Here is a 23,883-nt window from a genome sequence, read left to right on the forward strand (position 1 = left end):
TTCCTGCCTAAGCAGGGGGTTTGGCAAAGATATGCAAACTTCATAAAAATCTAAAAATGGATCGATACTTTTTCATAGAACTGTACATTGCTAGCAATGTGAGTGAGGGCTGGTGGACTAAAGGCATTTTGGTATAATTTTGATTATTCTATGTGTGCTTATGTGGAGCTGAATGCTAAGATGTTCCCCTAGTGTCTTAGTGTGAGCACTGTGTATATATGCTTAGTATCTTTAAATATATTATATAATTCCATACAAAATGAATAGTTTGGTGACTATTGCATTTCAAAATACTTTATTAGAGGATCTACATATGTTCTGCAGAGTTATCCATGGCACTTTTTAATAAAAAGTTAATTGAAAAGCAAATGTCTTACGCCAACATTCTATATCTTCCCAAGATGCATGCTGTTACATGGAAAAATGTGGCTTTTTTCATTCATTTTGCATATTTCCCGAATTTCTCGTGCTCTAAATATTACATTGAAAAATAAAATTAGTTGACAGAAGACTTTTATTAGAAGCTCATTAAAATTATCTTATTTCTTTATTAATCCAATTCTATAAAAGCAATTCTGAGCAGTGCACACCAGGGGTGGGTTCCTGCCAGTTCTAACCTCTTCTATAGAAGAGGTTCCACAAATCTCCAGTGCCATTTAGAACTGGTTCCAGCTCCCTCCCCCTGCCCGTCCAGACATCATCAAGATGAAGAGCGAGATGAGGAATTCTGGGAGTTGAAGTCCACAAGTCTTAAAGCTGTCAAGTTTGAACACCCCTGGGGTTTTTTTCTAAAGGGTTAGGGGTGCAAGGGTCTTGTAACGTGACAGCTTTAAAACTTCAAATGCCAGAGCTTCTGAGCCAACATTTTGGTTGCTAAGCAAGAGCGTTAAGTTAGTTTCACCACATTTTACAAGTTGGTCACACCCACCCAGTCACATGGTGGCATGCCACTCCCACTGGGCACATGGTCAGCAAGCCACTCCCACAAAGCAGGCCACACCTACAGAAGAGGTTCTAAAAAAAATTGAAACCCACCACTGGTGCACACCAATCTTCTTCTCAAACACCCCAATGTTTTACATTGCAATAACATTTCCAAAAGGCCTTTGCAACAGTTTTTAACAAAAGAATGCAAATGTTACTCATAACCCCATTCAAAAATAACTCAGCAAAGGAGTTCAAAGTAGGTCTGGGAACATGGGAGTGAAAGAGCAAGATTTTCTGGAATTTCCAGGATTTTGCTACCTCAAAAGTAACTTGGGCATCAGTTTTCTTTTATTAAAACCCCAGAAAAGAATGAGAATTTTCTTTTGTCAGCTTCAGGTATGCAACCAAGGAACCCAGTGCAAGTCCCTTTCAAGGGAATGAAGGGCATTGGCACCCACTGGATCATTCATATACCACTCTGACCAGAGGTGGTATTCAGCCAGTTCTCTCCAGTTCAGGCGAATCGATAGTGGCAGCTGCAGGAGGCTCTGCCCACCCACCCCGACGTAATGCATGAGCACTGCACATGCACATGCTCACATTTGCAAACCAGTAGGGAAGGTAAGTAAATCCCACCTCTGATTCTGACCTATCATTATTGCAACGTGCCTAGCAGCCCACCATCAATGTAAATATCCCCAGCAGTACATTTATGTCACAACATTTTAATCAACCATATCTGGGTCATTTGAAATGGATATCACACACCTTCCCATTCTATCCTATCCTTCCATGGACAATCATCCAAAGGGATTGTCTATATCCCTGGACTTTTAATTTTTAGTTGAGTTATCATTACTGCTTGTACAAAGGACAAGAAAATTTAAATCAATTTTACGTAATAGACTAACCACATTGTTATATGGTTAGAAATTCACAGCAGAGCAATTTAACTTACTTCTTGCTTTTCACGATTCTGATCCGTATTTTGTAAAGATGGTATTTTGGATATTTCAGGTTTCTTAGACTCTCTTTTCAGCACTCTTACCTGTTTAACTTTTACAAGAAAAAATAACTATTTCTAGAATTGCACATTTTCTTTTCTTTCTTTATCTTTCCTTTTTTTTTAAAAATGAAACTGACTATGGGTTTAGATCCATTTGTTGTTTTAGAAATGGCTAGCACATACTATATAAAAGTAAAAAGTTGTAATAACATTATCTTATTCTATTGTGCTAAAAAGAGTCGGAAGCCAATGTTTTTTTTCTTTTTCCCTCTTAACACTAAACTTCTTCTTCCCTCTTCCTTCCTCATTTTCCCAATATTTCACCTTTTTTTTGTATATTGTATCTTCATAATATTATATCTGTGTCTGTCTGGTTTGGCTCTGGAACCAAACAAGACAGACACAGACTTCAATGGATAATTAGAACTGCAGAAAAAACAATTGCTACCAACCTGCCTTCCATTGAGGACCTGTATACTGCACGAATCAAAAAGAGGGCTGTGAAAGTATCTACAGACCCCTCACATCCTGGACATAAATTGTTTAACTTCTAGCCTCAAAATGACGCTATAGGGCACTGCACACCAGAACAACTAGACACAAAGACAGTTTTCCCCGAATGCCATCACTTTGCTAAACAACTAATTCCCACAACACTGTCAAACTATTTATTAAGACTATATTACTATTTATTCTTCTCATCCTTCCTATTACCTATCTCCTCCCACATGACTATAACCTTGTTGCTTGTATCTCTACTATTTATATTGTTTTATTTGTTTCCTAGTATGATCTGATTGCTTATTTAGTAACCTATGACTATCACTAAGTGTTGTATCTTATGATTCTTGATGAATGTATTTTTTTCCGTTTTATGTACACTGAGAGCATGTGCACCAAAGACAAATTCCTTGTATGTCTAATCACACTTGGCCAATAAAGAATTCTATTCTATTCCTATTCTATCCTATCTTACTCTACTCTACTTGATTCGATTAATAAAATTATTAATACAGAATTGCACATTTTCTGTTTTGAAGAAATATTCCCAAAACTACAACTCAATAGCTAACAAAACCATTGAAGATTGCAAAAGGAAACCACTGCAAAAGGAACAATTATTTGTTTATCAAAGCTTTCATATTTTAATTCAGCTTTCAATACATATATATCTGAGGACCTCAGCCTATATGATGAAAAATAAATGAAAGGACCAACTTGCAGGAGCATAATACCTGTCAGAAAAGCAACGTTAATCACTGCCTCTGGTCCAAATTTGAAACTCCTCAGGCTGCTTAGCATTTAAAAATGGGCCAAGAAAGTTTTTTAAAAAGCAACTGAAAACAGAAATCATAGATAATAAACCACTATTATAAACCACTATTAATAAACCAATATTTATTAGTGAAATGAACTCTGGGGAATGTCATTTGAGACCATGAATACATACTTTTGTTAATCATGCCACTAGTCTCTTCAGAATAGGTCTGAAGTTGAATGCAGCAATAGATATCATATCCTTATGTAATGACCATGTGTGACATTACATACTTACACACACACATACACACTGTTTTCTATTTATTTGGGTGCTTGTTTGGTTATCTACTGCTGATAGACATATACTGCCTCAATGAACAGAGAAGTATGATTTGACTTCTATTGCCATGTTCCGTTTCAAATATGCTCTGATGGGACAGTGACATGGCTAGCAAATGTCAGTATATATTTGCTATCTTGCATTGCATTATACAAAAAATATTTCACCAAATAAAAAATAATAATTCTTCTCTTCCCCTACCTCATTTATTGCAAGCCTTTTTAGAAAATGATGGGGTTCCAAAGCACTTTCTCAGTTGGTTATGGAATTTCTCCAGTTCAAAGAAAATAAACTAATACACATTCTTGGTCATCTTGTGGCCAAACTATTCAGGACTTTACCTTTTAGTATTTTATTTATATTTAAAATACTCTAATGGAACTACATTTTTATTGGATAAAGCAGCACAGGCTAGAGGGGCTATTTAACCTGATCTTTAAAAAAAATCAAACAAAAATAAATGCAAATGGTAGCATTTACACAATACAGGTAGTCCTGTATACAACCAAGCCCAAAATTTCTATGGCTAAACAGGGCGATTGTTAGGTTTTGCACCATTTTACAATCTTTTTTGCTACAGTTGTTAAATGAATCACTGCAGTTGTTAAGTTAATAACATGCTTGTTAAGTGAATCTGGCTTCCCCGTTGACTTTGCTTGTCAGATCACAAAAGTTGATCACATTACCTTGGGACACTGCAACCGTCATAAACATGAGCCAGTTGCCAAACGTCTGAATTTTGATCACATGTCCATGGGGATGCTGTAGTAGTCGTTAAGTGTGAAAAACAATCATAAGTTGCTTTTTCAAGTATTGTTGTAAATTCAAATGGCCACTAAACAAATGATTGTAAGTCGAGGACCACAAGTAATGTTTCTAATGGGGAAATATGAAGGGTAAATATAAACACTAAAGCTCCATTTGAATTGGGGGCAAATATGCTTGCTGGCTATGACTTAAAGCCAGCCATACGTAACTGTACTCCAGTAATAGCTGGATTTTTTTTCCCATTTCCAGTAATTTTTGGATTTGGTTTGTATCCAGGCATCCCTTTACAAAGAAAAGATGCTACTCCAGTTGTGTACTAAACAAATAGACTGTTTACTGTCAATGAATTTTTTGGGAACTATTTCTTTAAATCTGATGTAATGCTACTTCATATTTAAAGTTCATAATTACAGATACACATTTCAGGTGTAAGGTCCATAATTATATACACAAAGACATTCACAAAGACCTGTAGAATATAATAAACATACTTTCCATTGCTTTCAATTCTTTCTGTTGCCCTGTTGTATTTAGTTCTGGCAAGTGAATTTCTCTTTTCTCACATCTTGAAATGTTGCGTTTCTTCCTGTTTATGTTCACCATTTGATCAATTTGAGCAGCTCTTTCATACAGGGATACTTTCTCCATTTGGTTCTAAACATGGAATAATATGCATCCAAGGAAACATCTATACCATGATTATAATATAATTTATATCAAATCAGCAACACAACACTTCAGGGGACAATTGTATATACAACACCACCAGATGCCTCATTTTAAGAAAATCAAAAAGAATTTTAAAAAATTAACTCATCAGATATATAAAAAAATTGACCCTAGTCATGCAAGATAACTATTCTTGGGAGACATCTATGAGAATTCATTCAGATTTAATTTTTAAAATTATTTTTATTCATTTCTGCCTTTCATGTAACATACTGAAAATATTTCCTTTATTTAGAGAAAGCTGATATCAATAGGAAGTAGAAATGCTTTAAAAATTATTGGGCAAACTAAATCAATGTATTTGGTGCTTTAGTAACTGACAGCATTCAGCATTATGTCTCTGAAAAATCCAACTATACAGTACTTGCCTGGTTTACATTGTCTACTAAGATTTGTTTATTTTATCTGCTAAAAAATAAGAGGCAGCAACTTCCTTTGAAAAAAAAAATGGGAAAGCCAAGGTAATGTTTGAAATGTGTTTCCAAGCATATTTCTCTAAAATAATTATTTAACTGGCACACCAAAGGCTATGAATCAGAATCCAATAGCCAATCTTTAAAAATTTGCTACTTTCAGTTACCACATTCAAATACGCCTTTTCTGTAACCAAAACCACCAAAAAAAGCCAAAGAGATACATAATTCAGTGACAGTTATTTATTTTCCAATTCAGATCATAGGAACAAGTTATGGTCCAGAGGCCAGGAATATGTAAACATCAACCTGTCCATTTAATATTAAGTTGTTTACTCATTTTTAGAAGCCTGGAAAAGTGCAAACATTTTACAATGGAATATAATTGAATTGGAATAAACTCCAGGCTATACTAGAACCACAGAACCTATTGGATGTTTTAACACTAGGGATGAACCAGTGGTGCTATTCAGTTGGTCCTATCCGGTTCAGGCAAATGGTAGCAGTGTTGGCGGGAGGCTCCGCCCACCCGCTCGGACATCATCATGTCCGGTTTTTGACACTCTACACATGCGCAGAAGGTCCTGCGCATGCATAGAGGCGCATACTCACATTTGTGAACCGGTTGCAAAGGTAAGTTGATTACACCCCTGGGATGAACACAGCTGGACTTCATTTAGCAACCTCAACTGAAACCAGTAACTCAGATGTTAAGCAAAGCAGTCCCTAAGTGAAAAATCATGTGACCTCAACAGTGCTCATCATTTGATTTCAGCTTTCTTTTAGTGGCAGAAAGATATGACTCAAAACAGCTAGGTGAATCCAAACAGAGGAAAATTTCCAGAATTCAATTTACAAGGAAGCTGGGTAAAAGGAAAACTCTTATGGCCCATTTTTCCTTCTTCCCTCCCCACACTTGGATAATTAGCAAGAAAAGAACTAAGAACTATTTGCATTAATTGGATAGGAAGGGATTACAAGACAGTAAGTTAGCATACAATGGGGAATACACATCTAAAGGAAGGTGCTAGCACTTTTCCTATCAAGCTCATGGCTGCCAGCTTCCTAGAGGCAAAAGAATCTTTAGTGTGAAATTAGTTAGGGTCTGGTTATTGTCCAGCAACAGTGCAAGCCCATTGGACAGTTCCAATCAACTAATGAAAATCACAGAGCTGAGTTTGTTAACTTGCGGTTAGCACCTTCTGGAAAGGTACTGCATTGTGGAGAAAAGCATCTCAGGAAGAGATAGCTTGCTTAAATAATAATCTCTCCACCCTGCTGGGGACAACAAAATAAAAACAAAAGAAACAAGTCAGGTGTAGACAATCCAATATTGTACTAGTTGAATGTAATAACAAATGTGACTGAGAAACAATGCGAAGGTCATATATGCAGACACTGGCTGCAAAGTTCCTTTTTTTATCACCATTGTAACTGCAAGTGGTCATAGAGGCAATCACTAAATGTGATTACCTATACAGCAAATCAAAACTCTACAAAAGTCAGCAAGTATGATATTGACAAATTTGCTTAAGTCTAGCTGAAATCAGAGGTGACATTATTTTCTCACTGATTTAAAAGGGCATAGGAGGTGGTTTTTTTAATGTATTCAAATATGAGGCCATCAAATAAGAATACTGATTTTAAGATAAATAGCCTGCAAAGAAGGTAAGCTCCAAAGAGGACATATCCTGATTTTTTTTAATCTCACCTTTCTTACCTTATAAATCTCAAGGTAGTGAACATAACTAATACTCCTTCCTGCTCCTATTTTGCCCATGACAACAACCCTTGAGGTGAGTTCAGCTAAGAGAGAGTGACTGGCCTAAAGTCACTCAGCTGGTTTTTCATACCTAAGGTAGATAAACCTCCCTCCTGCTTTACCTGTAGCTGGGCTATAAACCATGTTTAAACAAAAAAAATTAGTTTGTCAAATCTAGTATAGCTTAAAATTAATTGAAAAATAATTTGATTTATAATTGCATTAGTGCATGAACTATAGTATTTTACAAAATATTTTTTTTATCATTACTTGAGTCAGAACTCCATCTTCCTGACGACTGTTTGAACCTATTTGTCCTACTGATGGCCAAGGACTTCGCCGTTTCTTTGCTTTTTCTGGAAGTCTGATAAAGAAAGATACATTTATTCTTGGACAATAATTGAGCACTTGAGAGTGTAATGCTTTCCTCCAAAATGAAATTTAAAAACATGTTTCATGTATCATTTTAAAACATTTATCCTGAAAAGATGATTTTTAAATAAGGAGTCAAACGCATATTTAAATCTATGAATTAAAAAAACCCTACTCTTTAAAGCTTTGAATGAGCCCTGAGGGTTGACTGAGATGTTTTCCCTCTATTAATAGAAATGATTGGTTGGTGGGAATGGAAGTTAGTCTTATTCCCAGGATCTCATTTTGTGATATTTATGAATGCAATATTATAATTACATATTGTATAGTATAGTATTAATCCAAGTTATGGAGAGGAAATAAAACATTGCTTCACGTTGGTTGAGATTGGGGGAGCCTATAAACCTTATAAAATAAATGAATAAAAATTAATACCCTTTCCTATCCTCCATCCAACTCTCCCCTACACATGGCCAGCATTCAGTTTTCCAATCGATACCTTGAATTAGGACACAGGAAATGTGAACTGAAATTCGCAGTAAGATTTCCACAGTTTGGATGTATCCGTGGCATTGTTGTACAGGGTGTCTGTGGAGCTTCATCCTTCATCCCACCAGCATCAATGCCAACTGTTATCAAGCTGGTACCATCACCAATTGTGGGTTTGTTCTCATAAGGTAAGTTTAGAGCATTCTGAGACAAAGTCACCCACTGTGAAACAGCATCTTCTTGTTCATTTCTTTTAAGCTCTGAAATTTCAGATTTTCCCCCTTTCACTTTAATACCTTTGATCTTCATCTCCTTTGACTTTCTGTCTTTTTCCATTTCCTAAAACAGGTAATACATTCAAACTTTGTGCAAATACATCTACTCATACTGTACAATGTGAAACATGTTTATGAAATTCATTGAAAAATGAAACTGTACAAATCATTTCAGAATATGAATTTAAAAATAGTTATTTTGGTAGATAACAACATAAAGAAGGACCTGCTTTATTTTCTCATAGTTTCAATAGATAAACCTGTGTAAATCTTACATACTCTTCTAATCCAGAAAACTAACTCAACTAGGGAACACTAACTTTGATAGATGAAATGTCATCTTGCTAGTAGAATTCATGAACTTGATTCTCTGGATAATATGCTGGGAGTACTAACTGTGGAATTCCCTTACTAAAATAATTGAGAATATTTTCTTTACAGGGATACCGCATTAAACAAGTCTTTTAACACTTTAAAGCTAATACATTTGTTACATCAAAATACTGTCGCACAAAATCCATCTCATCAAGTGATTGTAACAAATTTATAGGTTTTGGGGGTTGCAAAACTCTTTGTTGGTTTTGCTGCAAAAAGCATGACAGCTATTCCTCTGGAGCTTACTACACCTAAAACAATATTTGTATTAAACGAATGATGCTCAAATGGAAATATTTCTTCATTTATAAAGGCATTTTATTTTACAATGAATGTAATTGCAAAAAAAGCAGTTTAGAGCTCTTAGTTCAGCAATATTAGAAAAAACAGACCTCCTGAGATTTTCGTATTAACGTTAAATTGTTTGCCTTACAGCCTAATTAAGCAGCCTATTATAATACCAATTCTAGTGTAAATCAATTATCTAGAATGAACCCAATGCCAATAATTTGGTATCACATTCTATTACATTGTATTTTTAGGATATCTTATTATTACCAACATAGACTCCCAAGTTTATGTCTCCCAATTTCTAGCCTGATGCCATAGCCACTACACCAAATATTTATTGTCTATTTTAATACATGTTTTAACAAATGGCTTTGATATATTTTATTTGTACACCACTCAGAGTCCCTCTGTGTGGGAGTTGGATGGTTTCTTAAATAAACAAGGGGGAAGATTCGTTCTCCGAGCTTATGGGTTGGTTTCCAAACATTTCATTACCAAGCTAGGTAACATCTTCAGCAGAGTTTAGGGAATGTCAGTGTTGATATTCTTCTGTTTATAAGGGCTTCGTATGGTGAATAGGTCTTGTGATGGGTTAAGTTGTGGGTGTGTCAAATGAGGAATCTTCTAATGGGTATTGTGATAAGTCAGGTTGTGAGTTATCAGTGAGAGTCTTGTGATGGGTCTTAAATTCACAATTCTTTAATCAAAACTCTTAATTAAACCTTGTTTAACTTGATATTCATGAGCTTTTTTGAGCAAAAATTCCCACAATTTTGGGAGCTGTAATTGCCAATGGACCTGACTTGTTGAGAGAAGACTAAATCACTGTATTAAGAGAAGAATAAATTAATTTGTATGAAAATTAATTTAATATAGCTATAAAATATGATTAAATAAACCATATATAAAGCAATATAATGGTACAATATATCTGTAGATATTTAACAGATAATTTGTATATGTTATATGCTGTGTCATAGATCAAACATTGTAAAAGAATAATCATAAATCATCCTTACCTTTACAGTTACAGGACCATTCTGAGACATGTTAATATGAACTATTCTCTTTTCATCTTTGATTTGTTCCATCTCTTTGTTATTGTCTCTGAATTTTGAAAGATAATTCAGCTTTGCTTCTTGTAGTAATTTGCTTTTCAATTCTGGTAGGAATCTGATATGAAAAACGACATTATTTACATTACACTGACAATTTCAAATGCAATCTTCTCCAGTTGCTTGATTCCCTACAACAATTTGGTTCTTCCTGCTTTCCCAACCACCTACTTCTCTCTAGAGACCAAACTATTGTATATGCAATAAAGTAAACATAATTCATAGAGAAATTAATACAATAGACAGTTCACATAACTTTCAGTATTCAGCTTCAGTTACTGCCATATATCTGCACACTCTATACAAAGCAAATATACTGTACAAAGCATACAAATGACAACACATGTTCTATATATCATATATTTGATCTCGCTGGAAAAGACTTAAAGGATTTGCTGATGTGCTCTCTGTTCCATGTTAAATATTTACTTCTCAGTACAAATTATATGCTCTCTTTCCAATTCTCTTTCAATCTTGACAAATTATGCACTGTTCTATGTGTTGTGTTTAAAAATCAGGATTCTTTCTTGTCCCTTTAGCAAAACTATTTTGAAGTTTGAAAAACAGAACAAATTACTAGATAAATTTGCAACAAATTCACTATTCATTCAGTTTTTTCATCTAATACCTAAGATTATTATGTCATCCATTGATACATTCCAAACTATAAGAGTTTGCAAAATAAAAAAAAAAGATTTTCAGACTGGCTTGTGCTTCAAGCTTTCCTTCTATACATTCCATTCATTCAAACTAATTACTAAAATTGTATCTGAAACCATCACAATATATGCTTTTTTGGGTGACAACCTAGACAAGGCTAGTAAACTTTCTAATATAGATACATAACCCATCTTTTGGACAAAGGCAGTAAAACCTTCTCCCATTGTTTATAGCCTTTCTACTGAAAAGATACTGCTTTTCTTTCATCTATATTTTGTTTATATTGTAAGCCATTTGTTGAAACTGAGAACATCTCATTCATTGATCCCTTTTTCTTCTCAGAAGATGAATCAAGCTTCTAACAATATACTTTCTTAGAAAAAAAACCAACCACCTGTCTCGTGATGGGACATTCTCTTGTATAGATTATGTTTTCATCCTTCCAAGATGTCTGTAAGACTCAGAGAGGGGTTTTTTCAGCATTTGTGTTCACTTTTTTTTCATTCTTGAGCCCAATTTGTTCAATAGCAGATATGCAAAAACACAGCTCTCCAAAACCAGTAACCTGGGCCCTGAGATCTGGGTTCAAAAAGTAAGGTTTTTCTTCCTTTTCCATAGGACTAATTCCTCCAATGGGCATTAATAACTTCCTTTTCCTTGTATTAGATTCTAAGTGCAAACCACTCTCTGTAGAAAAGGTTTCCCTGTCTGAGGATATAATTTTCAGATTTGAGCTCTGAACCCTGTCAATTAAGTACATCCCGGAAGCAAGAACATGAGATAAAACAAGAACAATAAGATAACTTCTCTACCTCTTTTTTCCAGGCTAATTCCTAGAAACTTGGCTAATTAGGAAGTTTTGGGAGAAAAAAACTATTAAATTTCATAAAGTAATACCCTCATGTTCACATTGTTCTGGAATTCCTCAGTTACCGTCATTCACATTACTGCCTCTGGCCCACCTTTCAAATACCCTCCCCCCCCCGATTTCTTTCAACTGAAAAAGCCAGAATACCCAGACAAAGCCACACCAGATAGAAATTTTTAAAAGTAGTAAGCACCTAGAAATCTGGAAGGTACTAGTTAGGGAGGGATGTTCTGATCTACAAAGTACTGGGACATTGAATAGCAGTAATCCCACAGTAATTGCATTTCAAATTGCTCTGTTTTATATCTAGAACATGTCAAGAAAATAAGGTTTCCAAGAAATCAGATATTACGCATGAGAAAAATATAGCATCTCAGCAACACAAGCAGTATTGTGGTGGAGATTTGACCCTCTCCAATCAATAAATTAACAGCAATTTTACATCTGTCATACAAAAAAGCCAACCATCTCAAAAAGCTCTTTGATTAAATGCTGAATGTTATATCCAAATAGCTTACTTTTCAACAAAACCATCTCTGGTGAAATATTCATGCTGTAGCAAATCAGCAGATGATATCCTGTCTGCAGGATCCATTTGTAAACAAGCCTAGTAAATAAAAATTATTATGTTAGAAATGATATACTACAGAAGAATGTTGTGTAATAAAGTTTGTATTATATTTTTTCTATTGTTTAAAAATGTAAATGTAATTGTCCTTTAGTTTCAATAATGAGTATCTCTTTATTGCTAGAAAAATCTTGCTCAATTTTTCTCTACAAAAATTCATATATTTGTACACTGATATGAATAAGTCTCAATCCTTTTAAGACAAATTCTCTCTTGTTTGAAACAGAAAATAGCTATCCTTCTCGTGATCTTTGAAAGCATTTCTAAGAGCATTTTAGGAACACAGGCCTATTTTATAGCATAAGAAATGCAAATTGCTGATAATTTATTGTCTAGAATCCTGCCATCTTACCTAAAGGAAATAAACTTTTCATCTATAAAACAGTTCAACATATTTTTTTTAACAACTAAATTATTTTTAAAATATCCTAAAATTACAAAAATAAAGAAAGGACAGCAGATGTTAACAAGAATAGAATCATCTCAGTACCTCACAAGGCCCCTAGAGCCCCAGACCTGATACCAGGTCTTGAGGACTTCCTGAAAATCAACAGGGATGGAATCGGCCTCACGTCAGAGTCCATAATGTGGGCGCCATGGCAGAGAAGACTCACCACCTGAGACCTGTCAAGTATAGTTCCCTAACATACAAGACCTATACAGATAGTCCTTGACATACGACCACAATTGAGCCCAAACTTTCTGTTGTTAAGTGAGACATTTGTTAGGTGAGTTTTGCCCCATTTTACCACCTTTCTTGCCTCTGTTGTTAAGTGAATCACTACAGTTATTAAGTTAGTTACCCAGTTGTTAAGTGAATCTGGCTTCCCCATTGACTTTGCTTGTCAGAAGGTCATAAAAGGGGATTACATGACCTTTGGGGACAGCAATCAACATAAATATGAACTAAGCATCCAAATTTTGCTCACATGATCATTGGGATGCTGCAAACATCCAAAGTGTGAACAATGGTCATAAGTAACTTTGAACTTAGTCACTAAATGAACTGTTGTAAGTGTAGGACCCCCTGTATAGCATGCCTCTCCTGGAGGATCTGATTGAATTATCAGATATAATTGAAGAGAGGCTGTCCCTCAAATAACTAGGCTGAATGATTTTAAAAGTAGAAAACAGCACCTTGAATTGGATCCGGAAGCAGACTGGCAATCAATGCAGCTCAGGGAAGTGATGTTCTAAAGGCACACATAACTTTCCTGCTGCACCATTTTGCACCAACTGAAGCTATCAGATACTCTTCAAGGAGAGCCCGTGTAGAATGCATTAGGTAAGTCCAGTCAGGAGATGACCAAAGCATCCGTGACAACAAGCAGAGCCTCTGATCAAGGAATAGGTGCAAAACAAGGATGTGCAATGGTCCTTCTAGCCATTATTGCTATCTATTCTTTGAGCAGGAATCATGAGTCCAGGAGGACCTCCAAGTTGTACAGAAGTCTGTTTGGGGCAGTGCATCGAAGATGGTGTAGCTTTAGAACCAACAGGCCCCAAAACCCAGTCACTCAGTCTTGTCAAGGTTCAGCTACGTTGTTCACCATCCAGATATTCACAGCCTCTAGATACCCAGATAAGATGTCTATGGTTTATTGCTTAATTCACCAGAGACAAAGATGTATCATCAGTATATTGATGATACCCACCCAATGGCAATGGATGAGCTCTCCCAGCATCCTCATGTAGATGTTGAATAGGAGAAGAGAGAGCACCAAACCCTGTGTCACCCCATATAGTAGCTTCCAAGGGCAAGATTCCCCTCCCCTCATCACCACTAACAGGAATTAATTCTGGAGAAAGGAGATGAACCAGTACAACAGTGTCATCTGCCCTCAATCCTCTGAGGTGATCTATCAGGATACCACTGTATATCAAAGGCTGTAGAGAGGTTGAGTAGGGCAAGGATGGATGTTCTCATAGAAGCCTCAACTAATGTTCTTAATTTTCAAACAATTCTTTACTTTTTTCTGAGGAAATGCCGTTTTTCTCCTTCTTAGCGCATTAGCTGATTCAAAAAGTGAATCAAATTTTCTGATAGTGCCAGTGATAAATTCAAACCTCAAAAAGAATGATAACCTATCAGCTGGGCTATTGATGATAACTTAGCAATTCTGCCTTTCTCAGCTAGAGGCCCTAGATGTGGATGTCACCATACATATCCAGGGTAACGCTATCCAAGGATTGTGAGTGTAGTCCAAAACACCCAAAGAGTGCAATGTTGGGGGAAGCCTACCTAATTTTATTCCAGAGCATTATTTATTGCAAATCTAGAAACAGTAAGAAATGTGCAAGAAGGAATGTAAAACAAAGGGACAAACTGGATATTATGCTGAATTTATAATTAGGAAACACATTTGCAATGTGTTTATACACACAGCCAGTGTTAATTAGGAGGACTACAGCACTTGATCTTTCTTTTCCCAACTACATTCTCAATTATAATTGGCCATTTATGCCCTTAGTCACTCTGAATGATTCCCACCACCACCACAAAATTGGGGGGGGGGGGGAATTGCCTACTCCTATGTAAAGGCAGACTGTGAAAAAACTACTCTCATTCTCATTCCTAATAGCACTTTTTCCCCCTCAAGGCACTAGTTCTGCCACTGTGAACTTGACATCACTGGATTTTCTAAAATGCTGAGACCAGCATGGTTCCCTTCATTCCCAGAAAAAGAAAATCTATTCATATTATCAGGTCCTGTCTTTTGAATAGGCAGAACTATCCAGTCAAGATGAAAATGAAGAAAATGCATAACTTCCACAACCTGAGGCTTATTCAGTATCTTGAATTGAACTCCTATAATCCCCAGTTAGCAAAGAAAGCTCTTCTGCCCTTTTAAAAATAAATAAGGGTATTATTCCTGAAGAGTACAGCCCTTGTTTGCCAGGAGTGTTAAAGCCTATATTCTATTAGATGTCACATAGCCCTCTGGTTACAAAGTTGCTGATCTTAATAAATTAATGTAAACATATTTAAATTTAACAGCAGTGAACATTTGCAAGAGCTGCCTCGCAATCATTTTTCCAAAAGCTGTTTGCAAACAGAGTTGATCCTCAATAGGAGCTAATAGCTAGTTTCCCCACCCCCCCTGCCCTCTCTCTGAGTGTGTGTGTAATAATTCACCAGAAAAAAAATGAATCTAGACTATCGTTTAGTAAGTCAGGGGAAGGAAAAGCTCTTTAGTTTTGAATTTGGCCAAGACAAAGATGTTGCAGAAAAGTCTTCTGCAACCTAGCCAGTCTAATTGTAGTCCAGCATATTGGAAGGGTGTCAGGCTGGGGGATACTGGCTGAAAACTAGAAACTGTTGGCTTGGAAGCAGCCCAAGAGCCTTCAGATGTATGCATAATTGCTTTGCTGTGTTTATATGGTCCTATTGGTGCAAAGAGGCTTTGCTGGAGGTTTTCTGAGGTGGGGTGAGGGTGGCTTTTCGCCATCAAAAAGGTCAGACATTTAATAAAGTGAGCAATAGGGAAATATTTAATTTTCTCTCTCGCTCTAGCTATATAATTTAAAAGAAAAACAGAGTTGAGTGTAAGCTTCATACTCCCCCATCCAAAGTAAGTTAAGAACTGTAATACTATTCCTAGAATTTTTTCTCTGCTAGAATCATAGGGAGAATGTAAAAACATTTCTCAGAAGCAGTGTTATCAATCCAGAAATTGCTTTATACCGGTCAAGGAGCAAGCATTGTTTGAGATGACTAAATTGTTCAGAGTCCCTTAGAACTCTGGGTAGCTGATATGATGATACTATGGCATATGAAAGTTAACATAGAGACATCCCAGAATTACAATCTAGCACTTTCTGTATTATCGGTGAAATGTCACATGTACCAGCATTGCATAAAGTAGAAACTGAAGCTGCCGTAACATTTCCATGTTTGGCTAACAGATTTTAAATTTGTCAATACCATCATTCTGCTGCTTGCAGCTTTGGTGACCTTTCACTGAATGAATGAATGATAACCCTTCATTTCACTGAAATGAAGTCTATCAGTGCTAAAGGAGTTATGGGCCTCATTACTTTATGCTGAATCAAATACTTCAGACTTTTGTTCAACAATAAATGATAGCTGTACAGTATTATTACAAATGTGCCTGCCACTGCTATTGCCATTAATGATGTAACTGACTCTTTGTTACTATGTGTACAATTCTTTAGATTTAAGATCTGATAAGCAGACACTGTCTTAAACAATATTTGTAAAATGTAGATTTCAGAAATATAACAGAAAATTTTGAGAAAGTCTATATTAGGGAGGAAAAATTATAAAAAGGCCATCAATCAGCCTTCAGGAAATATGTCATTATGTAATAGATTAAATCAGGTTTCCTCATTTCAACAGGGCCCTTCACAAAGAGTTCAGGCAGTTGAACCATAGCAACTCCCAATCTAATTTGGAATGAGGATACAACACAATTAGTGACAAGACAACAAAAGCCAATACTGTTACGTCTGTGATCTGAGTAATGGTTACCAAAACAGAGAGGAGACATGGGAAAGAAAGCTGATGTAACTTGTCAGATTAGTCACAACTGCATTGTTACATTGCATAACCGCTTAATATACCTGCCTGGGACTTGCATGGCCCAAACATACGTAATAGCAGGTCTTTCACCTTATTTTAAGCAAAACCAATATAAAGTCAAAGAATCACTGAGTTGTAATGTGGTTAAGACAAAAAACAAACTACGATAAGCAGAATTGACACAAAGTTTATTTACTTCTCTATTTCAAAATCAAGAGGATCTACCATATCTCCCTTTCTCCTTTTCTGGGGAGTGAAATGAAGGAAGCTTAGTGGTTTGGAAAAAAGAGGCAAATTTTAGGCCAGCACAATATGATGATAAGAGTAAATGGGTTCTACTTCAAACAATTTATTCAGGAAAGATATAGAAATAACGTGCATACTGAAATTTTCTATAAGCACAAAGAAAATCAGCTTATAATATTTCAGGGAAACCTTTTGGCTAAAATTTTGATTAAACAGAATTAGGATGTTACCCTTAAATTTTCAAATGATTGAAAAAAGATTTGCAGATAGCCTCTACTTCTTTAAAAAAGGTTTCTTTCCTCATACAAGCAAACGAGTTGTGAGTTCAATTATCAGAAGTATCAGAAGCATGCAAAAGCACCATTCACTGCTAAACTAATTACAAGATACAAAATAACCCCTCTATTCACCAAATACATCAGGATTCATCCACAACAAATGATCATCCATCATGAAATAGCTATTACTACAATGTATGTATAAACCTTCTCGCCTCACAAATAAATAAATAAAAGGCTAACAATAATCCTCCAGAATCCTAAATTCCTGCCTAGACTATCATGGGTTTTTAAAAAACAATACTTTAGCTGTCTTAAAAATGTTAGACTTGTTGTAGAATTTCAAACTCCCTTTCCTCAGTGAAAAATAAAATTACTTATTTATCTCACAACAGTGACTCTAGGCAGTGTAGAAAGTTTAAAACCAATAATTATTTGCAAATTTATTCTGTAATGTTAACTAAAAATTTTAGTAAGAAATAACTAATGATTCAAAGCTAGAAGTGTACAATTTCCAAAATGTTTGCATAAGTGTCCAAAAGGGGTTAGTAGAGCATAACAGTTTTACAAAACTAATTAACAAGTTGATTTGGATCCTATTAAAAACTGCAATAAAACCCAAGCTACAAAACAAAAATGCTATGAAATGGATAGAAAATTGTACGAGTGTCTTTTAATTATTAATATAGATTTGTTAGGAAATATTTTTAAGTTAATTATCTTCCTTGAAAAACAATTGTTTGTATTTTTATGTATTTTAATCACATTGTACTTTTAAAGATGCTGAAACTATGATCACCAATTCATGCCATAATGAAAAAGAATTAATACTACTGAAAGGAATAAGTGTAATTAATAAACACATTTTTTAAAGAAAAAGTATGTCTAATTTTGAAGCAGTAGCTTCCAAAATTGTATCTATTGGTTAATAAAAGTTAATAATACCTGAGACTTAGAAAAATAGTCTTTCTGTTTTCGGTAAGATCTTTAAAACCTAAGAAGAAATAGGTAGGCAACTACTAAACAAGATATAGGGAAAGGTTTTGAACAGTAAGTATTTATTAGTATTATAAGTGGCCAGATCATATTGAGCTGCCAATGAAGATACTTTGAAGATAACTTTAATTTTTTCTTTTAATTTTGTTTGTTATTCTTTTTAACGTGAGGGAAGATGGAGAGACAATGTTTCCACTTAGTAAATTCATTTTGATTAATTAGTATCTTCTTGTTTTCAATATTCCTCCTTACTAAAAATATCTCCTATGTTAACTTATGCATTACTAGATGTGTATGCTTTCTAAGTAAAGATGAAAATGATCAAAGGATACTTTATCTTCTGTTAGTACAATATCTTGTTTGAACCAAAGTAATGCCAGTTGTGTGCTCTTCACCTTAATATTTAATAATGGTTAGTGGTTTCCATAATATTGTGCCAATTTATAATCCACCCATAAGATTTAATAAATGGCTAATAGTTTCCATAATATTATGCCTTAAACAGTAGAACTATGTAGCATGTTCAATTCCATTCCAATGTACGCTTTGGAGTATGAAGGAACATAAATATAGCATCTGTCTGCCACTCCTTAAGATAGTTGTAGTTTTCCCCAGGATCATAAATTTGGAATCAGATTCAAAGCACTACACTACCCAAATAAACTTACAATGAACTCACCCTCTTTTCCCCAAATGCTCTGCCCTATGCTATGCAACTAAGAAAGCAACAATGAAGCTCTACTTACACATAAAACCTGAATCTGCTTACTGCAAACACAGCCAATCTTCACCCTCAACTACAGTAATAAGCATTTATTTAGAAAGTCTAATTAATATTTATTAGGATGTGTGACAAATATATCTAAAATATATTTACTCCTGCCTATTAAATTGTCAAGTCAATAGGAATTTCATCCAAAAATCTTTGATTCTTCCAAGGCTCATATGAATGTGTCCATGTAGTTATTAGAAGTCGAGACTGATCTGAAGGTACTTTTTTAAAAAATGGTACTTGCTGTAGTAAAATCACATCTGTTTATTTAAAAGCATGTATTTTTCTCTCTCACCCATACATATACATGCCTAGGCATGCACATAGAGTACCTCTCTCTGCCTTTCAGTACATTTGAAGACATACTCAAGAGCTTTTCTACAACAATCTGATGGATAAAAATGGAAAATAGCATCTTAGACTGAAAAATAAAAACTTCACGGACTTACTTGCAAAAATATCTGAAAAATGCAAATACCTCTCTTTATTGACCCGAGCTGAAATTTCAAATATCAATTAATCCTCTACTGGATATGAAAAGGGAAGTGACAAACAAATCAACAACAAAGAAGTTTTTATATCATGCAGCAAGTCTCTTTTCCATTTTTAAATACAACTGATAATTCAAGATGTATAAATTATACTTAGGCTACAATTAATAATCATCAGTAAGCTTGATACTCAGACCTCTTCTGACATACATGAACCATATCTGCAAGTAGTGCACTGAGTTTGGGATATTTTTTTCTTGCACTTTTAGGATGCTGAACTTCAGGAAGAACCATCCCTGAGAAAACTGGGCTCCTTATAAAAATACTCTGAAAGTGAGGTGTTAAGTTTCCTGAAAGACAGCAAACATTATTTATTTACAAATAAATAATTCAACTTACTCCCACATATTACTCTAGCAGTGTTAATATTTTGTAATAAATTAGTTAACATTGATTTTACATCCATAATTTAAGATTCAACTCCAATTAAGGTAATTCTATTCATATTATGAGATAGATCAATTTAAAGTCAGTTTCATTACTGACTTTTTAAGAAATACCAAATAGTTGTTTAGTGGATTGTGGTTTTCAAATAGTTAATTATTTTAAAGAAATATTGTTATAGTGAAGGAATATTGATAAAATCTTAATGCTGCTATGATAGGACCAGTTTAACGAAGTAATATTATAGACTTTATTGTTTTAATGTCATAACATGCCTTAAAAAGGTAAAGGCGCACACTGTACAGGTTACAAACTATCTTTCTGCCATTTGTTCTAATTTTAAAGCAAGTCTACTGATTGATGTATGTCTGTAAGATTATATTTTTGTTTTATGTTTCCTTTATGTTCTATTTCTATGAAAAAGTAGCATTCACACAGACAGACAGAGAAACAGACACACACACACACACACACACACAAAAGAATATATTAGCTATTGTGTTCTACTTGTTCATATTTCTAAGAATGGGGATCTCTGATTTTCATGCTACATATTAAGCATTCATGTAATATGCAATATTTATAATACAACATAGGATTTTGTCCCAGCCTTGCTTTGTACATTCTAATTGATCAGGTCATACTCCTAACTTGTCTCTACCTAGAACTCTATTCTAAAGCTCTAGATACAGGTATCCCGACATCAAATTTCACTCTAAAAATTGAGAATACCACAATATCACTGAAAATGTTTTTATTTTACATACATTTTTTAAAAGCACAGCAAGGTCATAGTTTCCCCTTTCCCAGTGATCTTTTAAATTCTTGTGTCCTTTTTCAGACTCTAATAAATCACTGGAGAACATTTTGAACAACTACTGATCTGTTTCATGTCTTGAATCACAAACAAACAATTTGATGTCTACTATGATCACCGATTATGCTGGTAAGGTCTGATGGAAGCCAAGTCCAAATCATATAAGGGGTATCAAATGTCTTTCCCCATCCTGCATCCTTGGCAATTCACCTAATGTGGTTATTTTACTGGGTGGAATTGAAACCCATGCATAAGGGGAGTTCTAGATGTTTTTTACAAGGAACCTGGCCTGGGATCAGTGTGGATTATGTATTGTCTGTCTTCTCTTTCTTCCTTTTTTGTGTGTGCTATTACCATAAAAGTAGTCCCTCTGGTGAGCAGAGGGAAGATAGAGCCCAAGCCTAGGAAGAGGATGATGGTGGTTAACAATACTGCTAGTTGTGCTATAGGAATTAGTGACACCAAGATGTGATTTTTCTGGGTTACAGATATGATGATGATGATGATGAATGTGTATTTGCAGGGGTTTGTTGTTAATTCCTGAATGTTACACCTACAGGTACAATTTTGTTTTTTCCCCCATACTCAGAATTGAAGAAAAGAGAGTATAATGGAGAAGAAAGTCCCAGACAGATATCCCCATTCTTCTGTATTGTTTCATTTGTATTTATTTGTGTTTAACCATATTTATGTTTAACCTTCTCATCAGAATATAATAATATTAGTATGTGAGATTAGACAGACTAATAACAAATATAGTAGCATCACATGCATGATGGAAGGGAGAAACATGAGAATTAGAACTGTTCTCTGTGCTTTAGAGAAACAGCATAAAAACATTGAGTGGTGTGGTTGCAGTCATGAAGAAACGCCACCCACCCCACTTCCTGAGGCTAAGTTAAGCTCAACCCCTTCCACAAAGGGACACAGGTTTACAGTCTTGGAAATATGAGTGCTCAATCCCCCCCTCCCCGCCAGCTGAGAGAGATGGACTGACAACATCCATCCATAGACATCCACACCTATATCTCTGCTGGTCATTTGGGCACACCCAGCGCTATTGACTGGCATAACAATATCCCACTTGGATAGCTGAGCCACTGCCTAGGCTTTTCCAGGAATATGTCAACATCCATGAACAGCAACCGTATCCCACTCATGCCCTTGGGCTAAAAAAAAAAAAGGAAAGCCAACGTGGAATGTGCGTCTGTATGTGTGAGTGGGAGAAGAGTACACAAAGAAGGGGCATCTAGAAGATGAGGAAATACAAAGTGACATCCAGGCACATATAACAACTACAGGCAAGCAAGATGGCTGACAGTCAACTGTCAAGACCAAATGCAGGGTAAGTGGCCCATCTGTGCTTGATCCCTGCCTGGAATTCAGCTTGGATACTCAATGCGAACATTGCTTAAGAGCAAAGCTTGGCCTGGATCTTGGCAACAATTATAAAAGGAACAGCCACACTAAGGAAGCATGTAAACCCCAATGAATGCAAAAACTGTTGGAAAGAAGCAAGGCCTGGATGCCACTTTTAGCTGTTGTAAGGACTGAGACCCACATGTTTACATGCTAAACCAATTTGTCATGGAAAGAGGGCGGAGTTAGGGTAACAGCCAGGGTAACAGCCTGTTGCTGAGTAAAGTGTTTAGTACAATAAAGATTATGTAATATTTTTATTCTATGCTGTGGTGTGGCGTTGTCATCAGAAAGAACTCCTCATGAGAGATCACAATATCATGCTCCAAGCATGCAGATAATACTTTAGACATTCAAATAAGTGCATGAAGAAAGAGGTGAAGCAATGCGACCAGTACTTGATACATAATTCCTAGTACCCTGGGATCACAAGCATGCCCTCAAACTCAGGGATACATCAAGGGGACAACACAGATACAGATCCAACAGTGGAAGCATACAAAGCAGAAAGTTAAAGCAAATCCATCCCAGCAGAGTCATGAACCAGTAGTGTGGGGACACTACACCAACAGCAAACAGATCCATCTCTTAAGGGAAGAAGAGGAAATTACATGACAAGAGGCTGAATGTAGAGATTGCCTAGAAAAAGAAAGGGGGAAGAAAGAAAACCTCAAAGGAAAGAGCATAGGGTTCTTTCCCTCCTCAGGAAAACAGAAGTCACTGTAGGAGAAGCTCCACCACTGGGAAGCTCTACCCTTAGTTGGGTATGTATCCATCCCTAAGTGTGTGATGAAGACACAGAGGCATTATTAATGATGTCTGAATGTGCAATAATGTGATGTAAATGGGAGGGGAAGACTCGAGGGCAGGAGGTGGTGGATTACAATAAAGTAAAAGAGGTGATCCTCTACTATTATGAAGTCACAAAATATGCAAAGATTCCGTGAATATAACTAGAATAGGAAGGACTGAGAGAACCAACTTTTCCAACTATCTGGCCTGGCTCAACCGTAATTTTTTTCCGTTTTTTCCCGACTGTCTTTTAAATTTTAAATTTTTATTGTATATTGGGTTTTATTATGGGGGTATGCAAATGGTTTTAATTGTCTAAATGTTGTAATTTATTACCTCCTCCGTACGTGTATGTCTTTGTATATATGTATGTTTATGTGTTTGTACACATGTGTTATGTTTTATATGTTTCTAGTGTACGCCGCCCCGAGTCCTCCTTGGAAAGGGAGCGGCTAATAAATTCAACATTATTATTATTATTATTAGAACTCTAAGTAAGGCTGAGATACCTAGCTAGAAAATGATTGCAGCCAGATAGACATGGTACGGATGAAAGTATTTTGGAATAATTCCTACAGATCCTGCCTGGTCCTGACTGATTTTGGGTGCAAGAGTGTCACTTAGACATAGAAACAATGGCAGCCTCCTTAGCTGAAGATTATCTTGCAGTCAGAAAAACTGAGGGAGCTAGAAGGGGGCATGGAGAGGTTGGAAAAAAGAAAAAAGGACTGGAAAAAGGAGGTACGCAGGGAAAAGCGCGGATGAACAAACCCAAAAGAAAATAGATCCTGTTATAAATGTGCAAGA

General features: G+C 35.6%; 1 protein-coding gene across 1 annotated transcript in view; it reads right to left on the minus strand.

Moving 5' to 3' along the window:
* Positions 1–219: 219 nt before the first annotated feature.
* Positions 220–23,883, minus strand: part of CDKL3 (cyclin dependent kinase like 3) — a 35,471-nt gene continuing 11,807 nt past the window's right edge. Inside the window, exons 6-13 of the mRNA XM_081939592.1 lie at positions 19,815–19,954; positions 12,169–12,257; positions 10,027–10,180; positions 8,077–8,405; positions 7,476–7,569; positions 4,793–4,955; positions 1,886–1,983; positions 220–471 (exon numbers count right to left, since the gene is read on the minus strand). Coding sequence (XP_081795718.1) covers positions 436–471; positions 1,886–1,983; positions 4,793–4,955; positions 7,476–7,569; positions 8,077–8,405; positions 10,027–10,180; positions 12,169–12,257; positions 19,815–19,954 — 1,103 coding nt within the window. The 3' untranslated portion in view covers positions 220–435. The remainder of the gene's footprint in view (positions 472–1,885; positions 1,984–4,792; positions 4,956–7,475; positions 7,570–8,076; positions 8,406–10,026; positions 10,181–12,168; positions 12,258–19,814; positions 19,955–23,883) is intronic.

Source organism: Natrix helvetica (assembly GCF_964273705.1).
Source record: "Natrix helvetica genome assembly, chromosome: 1".
Classification (NCBI taxonomy): Eukaryota; Metazoa; Chordata; class Lepidosauria; order Squamata; family Natricidae; genus Natrix; species Natrix helvetica.